The sequence below is a fragment of the Etheostoma spectabile genome, chromosome 7 (genome assembly GCF_008692095.1).
Source record: "Etheostoma spectabile isolate EspeVRDwgs_2016 chromosome 7, UIUC_Espe_1.0, whole genome shotgun sequence".
Classification (NCBI taxonomy): Eukaryota; Metazoa; Chordata; class Actinopteri; order Perciformes; family Percidae; genus Etheostoma; species Etheostoma spectabile.
The window spans coordinates 26,655,194-26,667,920 of NC_045739.1; the positions used below are offsets into that span (position 1 = coordinate 26,655,194).

A 12,727-nucleotide genomic window follows, 5' to 3' on the forward strand; every position below is an offset into this window, starting at 1 on the left:
GCGGAGGAGAACAGAGCGCTGACCACAACCGACTGGTAGAACATCTCCAACATTCTGCTGCACACGTTGAAGGATCTCAGCGTCCTCAGGAAATAGAGTCTGCTCATTCCCTTCTTGTAAACAGCAGTGCTGTTGATCTTTCAGTTCAGCCTGCTGTCAAAGTTGATACCCAGGTATCTGTACTCCTCCACCATGTCCACATCTCTTCCCAGGATGCACAGGTGCTGCGGAGCCGTTCCTTTCCTCCTGAAGTCAATCACCATCTCTCGGGTCTTATCCACGTTCAGCTTCAGGTGATTCTTGCCAGACCACTCCACAAAGTCCTCCACCAGCGCTCTGTACTCTCCCTCCTGTCCATCCCTTGTACACCCAACAACTGCAGTGCTGGACCAAAAAAAAGCCTTTGATTTATATCTCCAGAGACTATTTATGGGCTGTAATGAAGTCTTATGGCTTTCCAGTTTTATTCATTTGGTCAGATGTCTGTATGTTTAACACATTCTCACTCCCACCTTAAAAAATATGGACGCTTGGTCAGGTGTCTTTGTCTTTGTCGATGTGCTTGGTTGTCTCCTTTAGCGTAATATATCATTTGCTTGGTCAGGACTATAGGCATCCCTTTTGACGCTGTTGGGTTTAGGGAAAGCTTGTGGGTGGGGTTACGGTTCTGTGACTTGCGGGAATAACAGGTCTGTTAAAGAAGAAAGCGGCTTCCCTGACACGCTCACCTGGGTGAACATCCTGTGTTTGACCCATCCACCCCCCCGACCGTCTAGTGCTCTCCCCACTACGTTCTACCCACATGCCAAAGGGTACCTTTTTTGGTGCATCAGACGCTGACAGCCATTTTCCAAACGTCCGTATTTTACGCCTTCCGAGTGAGAACGGGTTGACTGAGCCCAGTTACAGCCTCAGAGCCCCTAGAATGCTGTTGTCATGGAATGTATGAGATAACATCACTTTACATAAAAAGGTGTTATAGATAGATAGGTAGTAACACACAATATGTTCCTTAAAAATGCATGAACAGGGCTCAACGCTAACCTTTTAAAGTGGTTGCCGGCTTGGCAACCAGGCATCAGCTTTTGATTGCCAAAATTGACAATATGGTTGCCATGATTTAAACTGTCTAAAGTTTAAAACATGGAAAAGTTTATAGGAGCAATTTTATTTTTTTGTTACTTAATAATGAAACAATGAATATGGTTGGCAATACATTTTCTCATCCCTCTTAAATAGGGCTGCAACGAATCACAAACCTCACAGTTCGGGTAATGGTTTTGAGTCATGGCTTGGATACATTTCGGATCAGCACAAAAAAAGGGGGTGGGGCAATTTAAATGATTAAAAATGTTATAACTTAACAATAATTACTTCTTTTACCAGTAAATTGCGGTTAAATGACAAAAACAGATGAGAAAATGCTATTTTGCAATAACTATGAGGTTTACCTGTTTTAAGTAAACGCAACATTTTGTCCCGCCTGTATCATATTATAGCAGTGAACCATAGTGCTAGTTTGTGTCTTTTAGCTCATAGCTTTAGCGGCTGACTGTTCAGTGTTGGAATTCTCTACAGTGAAATATAGGCATATTTTTACACCGTTTAGCTGTCAGCATTTTAATCCAGTCACTAGCTGACGTTACCTGCTGCCAAGTGTAACAGTTTACTAGTGTGACATGTAGTGATGGTTCTGTTTCCTCTAACGTGGCGTTTTGGAGCATCAGAGAGCAGCGCAGACATTTAGGTGGCACCGTAATGAGGAAATCTGCGTTGCTATTTTGTCCGGTAGATAATGCCACCGGTGCCATATTAGCAACGGATTTTGTATCTTTTCACGGCAAACCACCCGTTCTCACTTTGAAGGCTTAAAACACAGATGTGTGGGCAGTGGCTCCCTGCGTCTTATGCAACAAAAAAGGCACCCTCCGTCGTGTGTGTAGAACGTACCAGGGAGAGCAGCATCTAGGCGGGGTTTAGCGAGTAGTACGTAAGGGGAAATTTTGCGTATGGAGGTTGGACGAGGGGTGGATGGGTCAAACACAGGACTTTCACCCAGGAGAGTGGGGTTTTTGTGCCGCGTTTGTCCTTTACCGTCCTGTTAATGCTGCGTGTCAGGGAACCGTAAACCCACCCAGGACCTTTTCCTGAACCTAACAGCGTCAAAAGGGACGGCAATAGTCCCGACCAAGCGCGTGTTAGATGTCAATAACAACAACAAAGGCACCGGACAGAGCAAGATGGGAGTGAGAGCGTGTGTGGGGGGAAAGCAGGGCAACCAGAGGCCATGAAGCGGTTGCCAAATGACTCAGTCTGGTTGCCAACCAGACAACCGTTACTGTCGAGCCCTGAAAGAGAAATAACACTCACCTGGCAGATCACATCAATGCTTTCGGTCCTATTTAGAACACGTGGTAGTGGTGCACTTTTTCCTCTTGTGGTCAGAATGAGTATTACAACAGCAACCTCAAAAAAGATTAACTGTTTTTACAGATGAGGGGAAATTTCACCTGGCTAAACCTTTTTTTAATTTTTATTGCTAGTGTCTATTCTCCCATTTTACGTACTTTATAACCTTTACTATACAATGTCGGATTGTGATGGCTGTGTCTGATCTGGAGTTAGATTCCCCTTTACAACTTGTAGCATTAAAAAACCAGAAACACATTAGATTCATCCCCAAAATGTTATGGATTGGTGTGTTGTCTTATTGTGGTAGTCTGTTTTCCTGTCTTAATTTCCTAGTCTGGTTTTCTGTCTTGTCTTGTGATTGTTATTTTTGGTCTTGTCTTGTGTATGTTCTGTTTCCTGTTTTATTTTGATAGTCTTGTTTTCTGTGCCATCTTCTTGAGTTGTACTTCCTGCCTTAGTGATTGTCTAAAGTCATTTACCTGTTTCCAGCCCTTGTGTCACCTGCCTCTTGTTACTTCATTACCCTCTGTATTTAGTCTTGGAGTTCCTCTTGTCTGTTGTCAGATCATTGTAGTGTTACTGTGTATGTTTGTCTCCTGTGTGGATAGCTGTTTTGTTAGTTTCCTGTGTTTTCTGTTTTTAGTTGGACTTTTTGTTTTTTGTGACCCGTTTTTGCCTGCTTGTTTCCTGGACTCCTTTGGTTTTTGTGCATTTTTGAGTTTTTCATTAAATCATCATAACTATCCTCAGTTTCTTCTCTGCATTTTAAGTCCGCCATTCACCAACCTTCAGTAACACAAAACATGTAGACTAAGCACTGCAATTTTTAAGGTTAATAGAGCCTTAGTTGCAATGTCCAAGTTGAACCACTTCTCACACCAACTTAACTTGAAGGTAGCCTAGGGCTACTGGTAAAGCGCTTCTTTGCTTCAGCCTTAAAACCTGCGCTTTCAACACAGTCTAACCACTGTTGCTTGCAGTTGCTGTGGCAACAGCACAAGCTTTGCTTATCGCCCATAGATCTGCTGTATCTTCAATGAGTCGGTATCGCAGCGGCGTTCTTGTAGTCTCTCCTACCCGTGTTGAGTGGGTGAGAAGGACAGACCGACGAAAGACAGCAAAGCGGGGAGGTACCAATTTGACAGACGCAGAGAAATAAGCGGCCAGTGTGAAGGGCCGATCAGGCACGTTGGTCCGGTTTCATATCTGTCAGTCAAATTTTCAAAATACATTCAAGGCTGAAGATGTCGCTGCATACGAGAAATACAACTCTAAAAGATAAGTGCTTTCTTTGAATTCATTTTATTACAGAAAATGTTCACAACATTTAGCACATGATCTCATAACTATTTTCTGCTCATAGCATGCTGGTACGCTTCCCTGGTGGATTTAAATCTCGGAAAACTTGAGCACTTGACATTTTAATCAGTCGTTTGTTCCTCCTCCTAGGTCACACTGTAGGCACTTAAAGGCTGAAATACTGCCACACCATCCAGTATTACACCAAACACATCTGAGGAAACATTTTTACTGCACTGTCATCAGTTTTTCTTTGCTCGTGGTAGTCCAGAGATTCCTTTGGAGATTTGGACAAAGATAATAGGTGTTTTAAGCAGTGGTACTGAATCAAATAGTATGTTCAGTAGTAAGTTCAAGGTCCCATGATATGGTGCTCTTTGGATACTTTTATATAGACCTTAGTGGTCCCCTAATACTGTGTCTGAAGTCTTTTTTATATAGACCTTAGTGGTCCCTAATACTGTATCTGAAGTCTCTTTTATATAGACCTTAGTGGTCCCCTAATATTGTATCTGAAGTCTCTTTCCCAAAATTCCGCCTTGGTGCAGAATTACAGCCACTAGAGCCAGTCCCACAACGAGCTTTCCTTAGGACGTGCCATTTCTGAGTCTGTAGATTTTGAGGAAAAGAAGGAGGGGGCAAGATGGGGGCTGGGGTTGTGGTCTTGACCAACTTTGCTCATTTGAAAGCCATGATGTCTCTCTCTCATGGGTGGGCCAAATTCTCTGGGCGGGCAAAAGAGAGAAAGGGGATCGGCTCATCTGAGCTTTCATTTTGTCAAAGGCAGAGCAGGATACCCAGGGCTCGGTTTACACCTATCTCCATTTCTAGCCACTGGGGGACCTAGGCAGGCTGGGGGAACGCATGTTAATATTAAAAATCCTCAATGTGAAATTTTAGTGCCATGGGACCTTTCAGATGAATCACATTGAACTCAGGCAAGAGAGTATTATATGACCACTGACCAGTTGATTGAATAATAGTTGAAAAACTGCCATGTGTTTCCCGCTGCATTTGTCCTTGACACAACCTCCAGTTACAGTGCCAAACAAGTTCTGAGTTAGATTCCCGTCTTTATAAAGTGCGGTCTACCAGCTATCCTGGTTACCTTGTAAGTGTTGAGTCCTGGGGAATCAAACCCTGGCGACATACCTTTGTTGTTGAACAGGTAAAAGTTGAAGAGCTGTCTGTCCTGTGCCTCCAGGGAGACAGAGGCACTGTTAACTTTAAGCTTGCAAGGGTACGGGCTCTCAAACACCACCCTGAACACCCTGTCCTGCAGGTAATCCAGCCGAAGAGTTCGGTACTTGGACGGCACAGTTGTGTCCACCTGTGGTCCGAATTGCTGCATAACCAGCACCCCGTCTGAGTCCACCTTGATCTCATAGAAAGTCATATTCCTGTAAGTGAAAAAGCCCACATATGGAGCTGGGTTTGGTGGTGGTCTTAGAGTTTGTCGAGCTTCCCTGAAAGCCCTTGCCACTGCAGGGATGAGATAGCTGTAGGCCTGGCTCACAAGGTCCTGGTTTGTAGGCCGAACCCCAGCTATCAAGATCACCAGTCCCAGTTTAAGCCGTGGCACCAGGGAGAGGGTGGCCGCATATCCGTCCAGGTCGCCGTCTTTCCTCACCACTTCATAGTCAAACTGCTCATTGATCTCCCATGGTGTGCCGGTGGAGTTGGCGAAGTAGCCACTGTGGCATCGGAAGACCGGAGTCAGCATGGTGTTTAGGGTGTCTTGGCGGAGCAGGGTCCCGCGATTTGCACCCAGAAGAGTAATCATCAGCTTGGCCATATCCGCTGTTGTGGAATACATCTGGCCTGCAGGTCGGTACCAGCCGAGGTTGTAGAGGGGAGCTGGCTGGCCATTGCTGTACACACCCACGGCCATCTGCCTCTGAATGGCCGGAGTTAGGTTAAAACCAGTGTCCTTCATGTTGAGCCGCTCCAGAATATTGTCTGACACCCAGCTCTCAAAGTCTGAGCCAGTCACCTTCTGGCCCAAGATGTTGGCCAATAAGGAAAAAGCAACATTGCTGTAGTGGCATCTAAGGGAAAAGAAACTGTAATGTTACGGATGTTTAAGTTACCTCTGGATACAAAATACCATAAATACTAATAAATCAATCTTTCAGATCATAGAAATGCACAGAAGGTCCAAAGTTACCACAGTCAAAAATAGAGCAAAACAGGAAGGAAACAGAGTCTTACTTGGTGCCTGGATCTGCCACAAGGACATCATCTTGCAACAAATTAAGGGCTGCCTCTGTGTCTCCACTCCAAAGGAGATTAGTTGACCGTAATCTTCTGGGTAACCCTGTGAAAATATTGGAAACCCATAGTGAGTGAATCTGTGGACCAATTAGTCCATGGATTCATGAATTTATTGGCTGCTGTAATGAAGGGATTTCTGTAAGTAGCCATACATGAAAATATGTCACAGATACTGTATCTGTGTAAGATTCCACCCCACTACTTAACATGACCATTAGGTATTTTAAGTGGTATTAGAACAGTGCATGCAATGAAACAAGCAGAAAGACTTTTGAGCGTTCAATAAGCGCAGTGATGAAGAGCTGATGCTAATAACCAGGTTTATATTGCAGAACTATATGGATACATCCTGGAGAGTCCCACTGTGTATGCACTGTGCAAGAGATGTTGTTCTGTCAGTACTTTAATGCAGTAAATAGATCACCGGCATGTTGTATGGTTACATAGGTAAAATACTTTCTTGTATTATAAGAAACGGGTTATATGTAAATCTCCTAGAAGTTTTCAGGGCTGGGATGGCGATCATTTGATCTCTTTGGTTAAGACTAAAACGCTAAAAAGGAGACTTTTAGGGGCCACACATGCAAGATGTATCCTGATCATTTTATTACTCTGACATTTGTCAGCACAATGGTAAAAATGGACTGCCTTTATTTAGTGCTTTTCTAATCTTAGTTACCACTCAATGCGATTTGTTTCAGAATGAAATGTAACACCTATTGGACGGATTACCATGGATTTTAGTAAATACATCCATGTTTTGCTCAGGATGAATTGTAATAAGTGAGCCAGATAGATTTGCACCCCCAGCAGGGCCTCCACCGCTGCTAATCCTTTCTTGTCATTCTGAGCTGATTAGCTCTATGTTTGGACACAGCTAGTTGTAAATATAGCTCCTCTCTCCGGCAATGTGAGCCCAGGTTAGCTAAGTTGCCCAGTGGGTGGTAGAGACATGTCCTTAATATTAATCACGTAATACAGACTGCTCTGTTGTGGGGGGATTTTTGGATCACGCTGTAATGAAATTGCATTTGACCAGATGCATGTAATCAGGTTTTGTGTCTTCAAATGCTGATATTTGCTTCCCTCTGTGTGCATTGTGTTTTTTCATTGAAATGTATTATGAGATTAAATTTGTCCAGTGATTAATATGGCAAGATTTATTTTGTTTTGGAGGACTACTTTCTAAGCGACAACTAGAGAAATTAGCGATGGATTCCTGAATTTTTACGGGATGTGGATTTCAACTGGGCGGTTGTTGGTTGGCCTACCGCATTAATAAATTTGGTCACCGGTTCGTGTGCTCGTGGGGGTGGGGCGCACACACATACTATTCACTCATACTGACCAACACTAGACTCACAAGACATAAAGGCTTTTGGGATTGTTTGATATCTCAAACTTGCAAAAGAATTAGCCTCATGCAGTAGCCAGGTGCGCGCTGTGTTTGATTACATCAGACTCAAGCGGTTACATTTGGTCTCGTTCAGTCGCCTGGCGCTGAGTTGCGTAGTCTCCTCGTGATCATCATGTGTGAATGTGTTAATTGACATGAAATGGTTGTTCACAAATGGGTGGTGAAGGTGTTTAGTACTAGTGATGATTTTGTGATTTGGTTCGTTTTCTACCCGGCTGTCAGAGTTGAATTTCTTGATTAAAGAAGGGGAGCTCAGCAATTGGGATGTACACTGGTTTTGTTCTAGTTCCAGCCACAGGTAGTTGTGCTTGTGTATATTGATTCATTTAACATGTACTGTAACTGGTTTGCTAGGAAGTAGTGATGGAAATGTGGTGCCTCAAACTATGTGATTGTTTCATTTTGTAGTGTTGAGATTGATATTCTGGGTTTTTTGTTTTTTCATATTGTTGCATAATTGTGACAATTTTTCTATTGCTATTTTTCATGAATGCAGTAAGGTTGCTAGGTAACTATATTGTAAACAACATTGCCATTCTGATAACCCCCCCACTTATTGGTCAACGATTGGTTCTCCACTGGGGGAACACCCGACCTATTGTAATCATTGAACCAATCAGAGCTGTTGCTTGAGAAGTCTTTGATGTTTGTTCCTTTAATTCAATTCAATTTCAATTCAATTCAATTCAATTCAATTAAATTCATTTACACTTTAATGTTCATAAATCAAAAATGGGTGCTAGCTATATCATTAAAAAACCTAAAACCAAATGTGTTTACCAGAGAGCTGGCTGGCCATCCTGCGCAGGGTTAGTCCAGGATAGCGGTGGCTGTAAGTCCTTACTGATGAAGATGCGGGTCCCCTACTTTTCCACAGGGGGTCCTTAATGGTGAAGTTGTCTGTGTACTTCTCCAGCGGGTCGTCCAGAGAGTCCACCAGGCCGTCCTCCCACAGCTTGTACAACATCAGTGTGGGGAAGATCTTAGACAGGCTCGCAATTCTGCCATCACAGTGATTAAATATGCCAAACAATTAAGTATGTGTCCTGGTTTAATAATACATGGCATTCCCACTACTGCCCATCTGCACAGATCAGATTCAAGCACTTCATTTATTGAGGGGTTTAGTCCTATTGATCATACAATGAAGGTCTAAAGGTCTAATCCTGCTGTAAGCCTTAGATCAGAAAGCAGTTCAGCAGAAGAATTAGACAGCAGGTTACATTATATGCTAATGATTATTGTTCAGATCAAGGTGCTATAATAATGGAGCGGCTGCACAGCTTTTATGACTGATATTAATAACTATGTGTTTGGCCTTAATGCAAAGCACCTTCTAGTTGTATCTAGTCATATTTTCCTCTCTTCCACACCTGTTGACTGTAAATCTCACCTGTACACTGTGTACTCGTTTGGTGCAGATGAGGAGGGGTCGCTTGTGTTTTTCTTGCCAAAGTTTCCATTCCACAGAATCGAGTCATTTAAAACCACAATGGCTGACATGGCTTGCAGCTTGGTGCTGTGAATGCTCGACCTCAAGAGTATATCTATCTGTTAGGAGAGACTTCAGTGAGACTAATTACAACTATATCAAGAATGTCCACATTATACGTTTGAATAAGAAAAGGAAGTTGAAAGAGATTCACCTTTTCTAAGGCCACCCTCAGCGATGTGATGGGATGTTTGAGGGGCACAGGCTGAGGAAACAGAGGGCACATCTCCTCTGCTCTCGATTCTTTTACACCCACTTCTGTAGAAACATGTTGAAAGCACTTATCTAGCTGTCACTGTTGTGGATTTAAGCAGAGATGTATAGTAAGAGTGTTCTGGCAAGTCCCAGGTGGGACTGGATAACATTTTGGACTTGATGTTGTAGGGCTAATTAAACATGCACAAATATATTGTCCATTTAAAAAAAAGCTGTTTGTTGTCAATCCTAAAGTCAGAGATAGCCTGTTGCAGGACTGTTTAGCCAAGCTTAGCACAAAGACAGGAAGCAGTTGGGAACTAGCTCAGTCAAAAGTGACAAACCATACCTTCCAATAACTCCAATGCTGTCTATTGTTTATGTTGTATCGTGTGTGATTGCAAAAAACCTTGTGCATTAAACCGTAGGATTGAATCTTGTTAACCTAAATTTTGATAATCTTGCTAGTAAATTTATGTGTAACCAGTTACTCAATGGCTGGCCACTTCAATAAGGATAACCACCAAATTTGTCTGATAGTAATACATATTCGAGGTATCTAGATGTTTGGAATTGGGCCACATCAGAAGATTATAGGTTTGCTCGCTGAAGCCAAAAGATAGCTGGTAACACTAGCATTACAGCACTCTTGTTTGGTTCTCCTCTCGTCATGAATCAATTACATTCCCCTGGATATGCTCTGCTCATTTCTACCTTATGTGAGTGGCAGAGATGGGAAGTAACAAATTACAAATACTTTGTTCCTGTACTTAGTAGATTTTTCTGATATTTTTACTTTACAATTTATTTTGTGGCGACTTATTACTTTTACTCCTTACACTTTAACACTATATTGGTACTTTCTACTTACATTTAAAAAAAAAAATTGGCTCGTTATTTTAGTTTTGTACAAGAGGTCTGCATGTCGGAGAATAGAACGGACATGCATCTCACACCGCCACACGGAGAAGAAAGTGAGAGAAAAGAAAAAGAGACTAGCTGTCCGGAGGATAATCAGTTGAGATTGTGTGTGTGAGTCCTTGTAAGTCGTATAATGTCTTATACTTAGTCAGTTCATTTAAGCATGTTGTTGTATTGGTCTACAGTTCTTGCACATTTATTTTATTATAAATGTCAAAGGGATGGTTCTCTGGAATTATGCAAGAAAAAAAAGCATTGGTAGTGTGTCTCTCTCTGTGCAGATTGTCCAGGCTCTGATAGATTTGTCTCTGTAACTTCTGCCTCAACCTCAAGATAATGGAAGTTCAATACATTTTGTTTAAGCTCACAACTTAGACATTTTGCAAAGGATTATTTGTTGGATAGAGATATTTGTACTGCTCCTTTTAAGGAAAAGTAAATGACAAGCATGATTCTTAGAGTCAGAAGAACAGTTGTCCAGTCTGCTGGACCTCTTACTGGGATTTAAAGGTCCCATGGCATAAAAATCTCACTTTATGAGATTATAAACATTACTATGCGTTTCCCTCAGCCTGCCTATGGTCCCCCAATGGCTAGAAAGGGTGATAGGTGTTAACCCAAGCCCTGGGTATCCTGCTCTGCCTTTGAGAAATTGAAAGCTCAGATGGGCTGATCTTGAATCTTGCTCCTTATGAGGTCATAAGGAGCAAGGTTACCTCCCTTTTCTTTGCCCGCCCAAAGAAGTTGGCCCACCCATGACAGAGACATCATGGCTTTCACACGAGCAAAGTAGCAGTTGGTTAAGGCCACACCCCTAGCCTACACCTTGCCCCCCTCCCCCCCTCTTCTCCTCAAACGCTACAGACTCAGAAATGGCACAAACTAATGAAAGCTCATTGTGTGACTGGCACTAGTGGCAGTAATTCTGTACCAAGGCAGAATTTTGGGAAAGGGACAGTATTAGGGGACCACTAAGGTCTATTTAAAAGAGACTTCAGATACAGTATTAGGGGAACACTAAGGGGTATATAAAAGAGACTTCAGATACAGTATTAGGGGACCACTGAGGTATTTAAAAGAGACTTCAGATACAGTATTAGGGGAACACTAAGGTCTATATAAAAGAGACTTCAGATACAGTATTAGGGGACCACTAAGGTCTATATAAAAGAGAATTCAGATACAGTAAACGGGAACCACTAAGTCTATATAAAAGAAACTTTAGTATTAGGGGACCATTAAGGCCTATATAAAAAGACTACAGATACAATATTAGGGGACCACTTTGGCCAATATAAAAGTGACTTTAAATATTGTATTAGGGGACCACTAAGGCCTATATAAAAGCATCCAAAGAGAGGCGGCCTCTAGCTCACCCATTAAGAGCGTTCTCCCCATGCAAGATGAGTTCTGCTGCGGCCTGGGTTTGAATCCAACCTGCGGCCCTTTGCTGTATGTCATCCCCCCCTTTCATGTCTATCCACTGTCACTTTAATAAAGGGAAAAAGCCACAAAAAATAATCCAAATAGCACCATGTCATGGGACCTTTAATACATTATTACTTATACAGGAAAATATCTGTAAAATGAAGATGCTAAAACCATAATCCAGCCGTAAGCACTAGCCGTAAACCAATCACGTTGTGTGGTTCATTAATACACATAAGTGAAGCCCCTGACTGAAAGCCTTAGCACTGCTGCGTTCCACCTGTGTCCCTCTTCCAGTCTCTAGAGTCTGCTTTAATGGCAATGCTAATCCTGCTATTTGCAGCTCTGTGTAATCTTGCTGCAGCTCCCGCTATTAAGCAATTACACCAACGAGGCTGAAGGCCAGGTCCTAAAGTAGTCCCAGGTTGGAAAATTCTCTGTGTGTGTGTCTGTTCTGAGGATGTAAATCTTTATTAGCTTGATAAACCTCACCTATCTTCAGCTTTGGCATCCTATACTGCCATATGAAGCAGAAAGTCATGACCAAGGAGAGCAGAAAGAAGACGACCATGCCCAGCATGGTCCATTTCACCTTCATCTTGGCTACTGGTTGCTATGGGCAGCAGACGCAGTCTAGAAATTGTTAATGTAATGTAAAGTTAATGTTAGTAAAAATGCATCAAAGAACAAAATACAAACAAAGACATGTTTTTTCATTTGAGAAAGACTTCTTTTTCCACTGACAAAAGACAAGACATTTCATTCAAATGCTTTCACAAACAGCAGCAGCAGGACAGATCATTTAACTTACCAAAGGAAGGACAGCAAGCCTCAGATATCTCTTATTATCTTTGTCTCATTCTTCATCTTCTGCAAATATCCACAGTTTAATTTCCCACAAGGGAGAAGCCAGTGGGACTGCATGGACTCACGTCTACTGCTTCTGAGCAGTCACTGGCTACAGACTGTTACCTACATGCACTTAATCCTGACTCTGATCCCAAGCACCCAGATAAAGGGCTGATTCTGTTTCCACTCTGCCATGACATCATAATCTGCTGGGAGCCACGTTTGGGAGGAAACCTGCTAAGCGCTCAATCTCAATAATCAAATCATCTCACATCCTGAAGGGTTCATTCCACACACGCATCACTCATCCAATGCTGGATGCAATTAATCTCCGTCTGAGAAGGACGGGGGAAATCATGAGGTCATGTGAAAAGCATGTACGGGCGGCTGTGGATCAATGGTAGAGCGGCCTGCCAATCGGAAGGTTGGTGGTTCGATCC

General features: G+C 42.6%; 1 protein-coding gene across 5 annotated transcripts in view; it reads right to left on the reverse strand.

Moving 5' to 3' along the window:
- The window catches only part of LOC116691964 (putative beta-lactamase-like 1), a 16,602-nt gene extending 4,158 nt beyond the window's left edge, over window positions 1-12,444 (reverse strand). The window contains exons 1-7 of one of the 5 annotated variants that reach the window (XR_004332595.1): window positions 12,250-12,444; window positions 11,931-12,071; window positions 9,049-9,152; window positions 8,796-8,953; window positions 8,183-8,403; window positions 5,923-6,028; window positions 4,155-5,759 (exon numbers count right to left, since the gene is read on the reverse strand). Coding sequence is in view for 1 of the 5 variants with exons in the window: in XM_032519899.1 (XP_032375790.1) it covers window positions 4,772-5,759; window positions 5,923-6,028; window positions 8,183-8,403; window positions 8,796-8,953; window positions 9,049-9,152; window positions 11,931-12,036 (1,683 nt within the window). In the remaining 4 variants the exon portion in view is untranslated. Of the gene's footprint in view, window positions 1-3,698; window positions 5,760-5,922; window positions 6,029-8,182; window positions 8,404-8,795; window positions 8,954-9,048; window positions 9,190-11,930; window positions 12,073-12,249 lie in introns of those variants that run through there. The other 4 variants (XR_004332596.1, XM_032519899.1, XR_004332598.1 and 1 more) reach the window with 4 other exon arrangements.
- Between the last annotated feature and the right edge of the window lie 283 nt (window positions 12,445-12,727).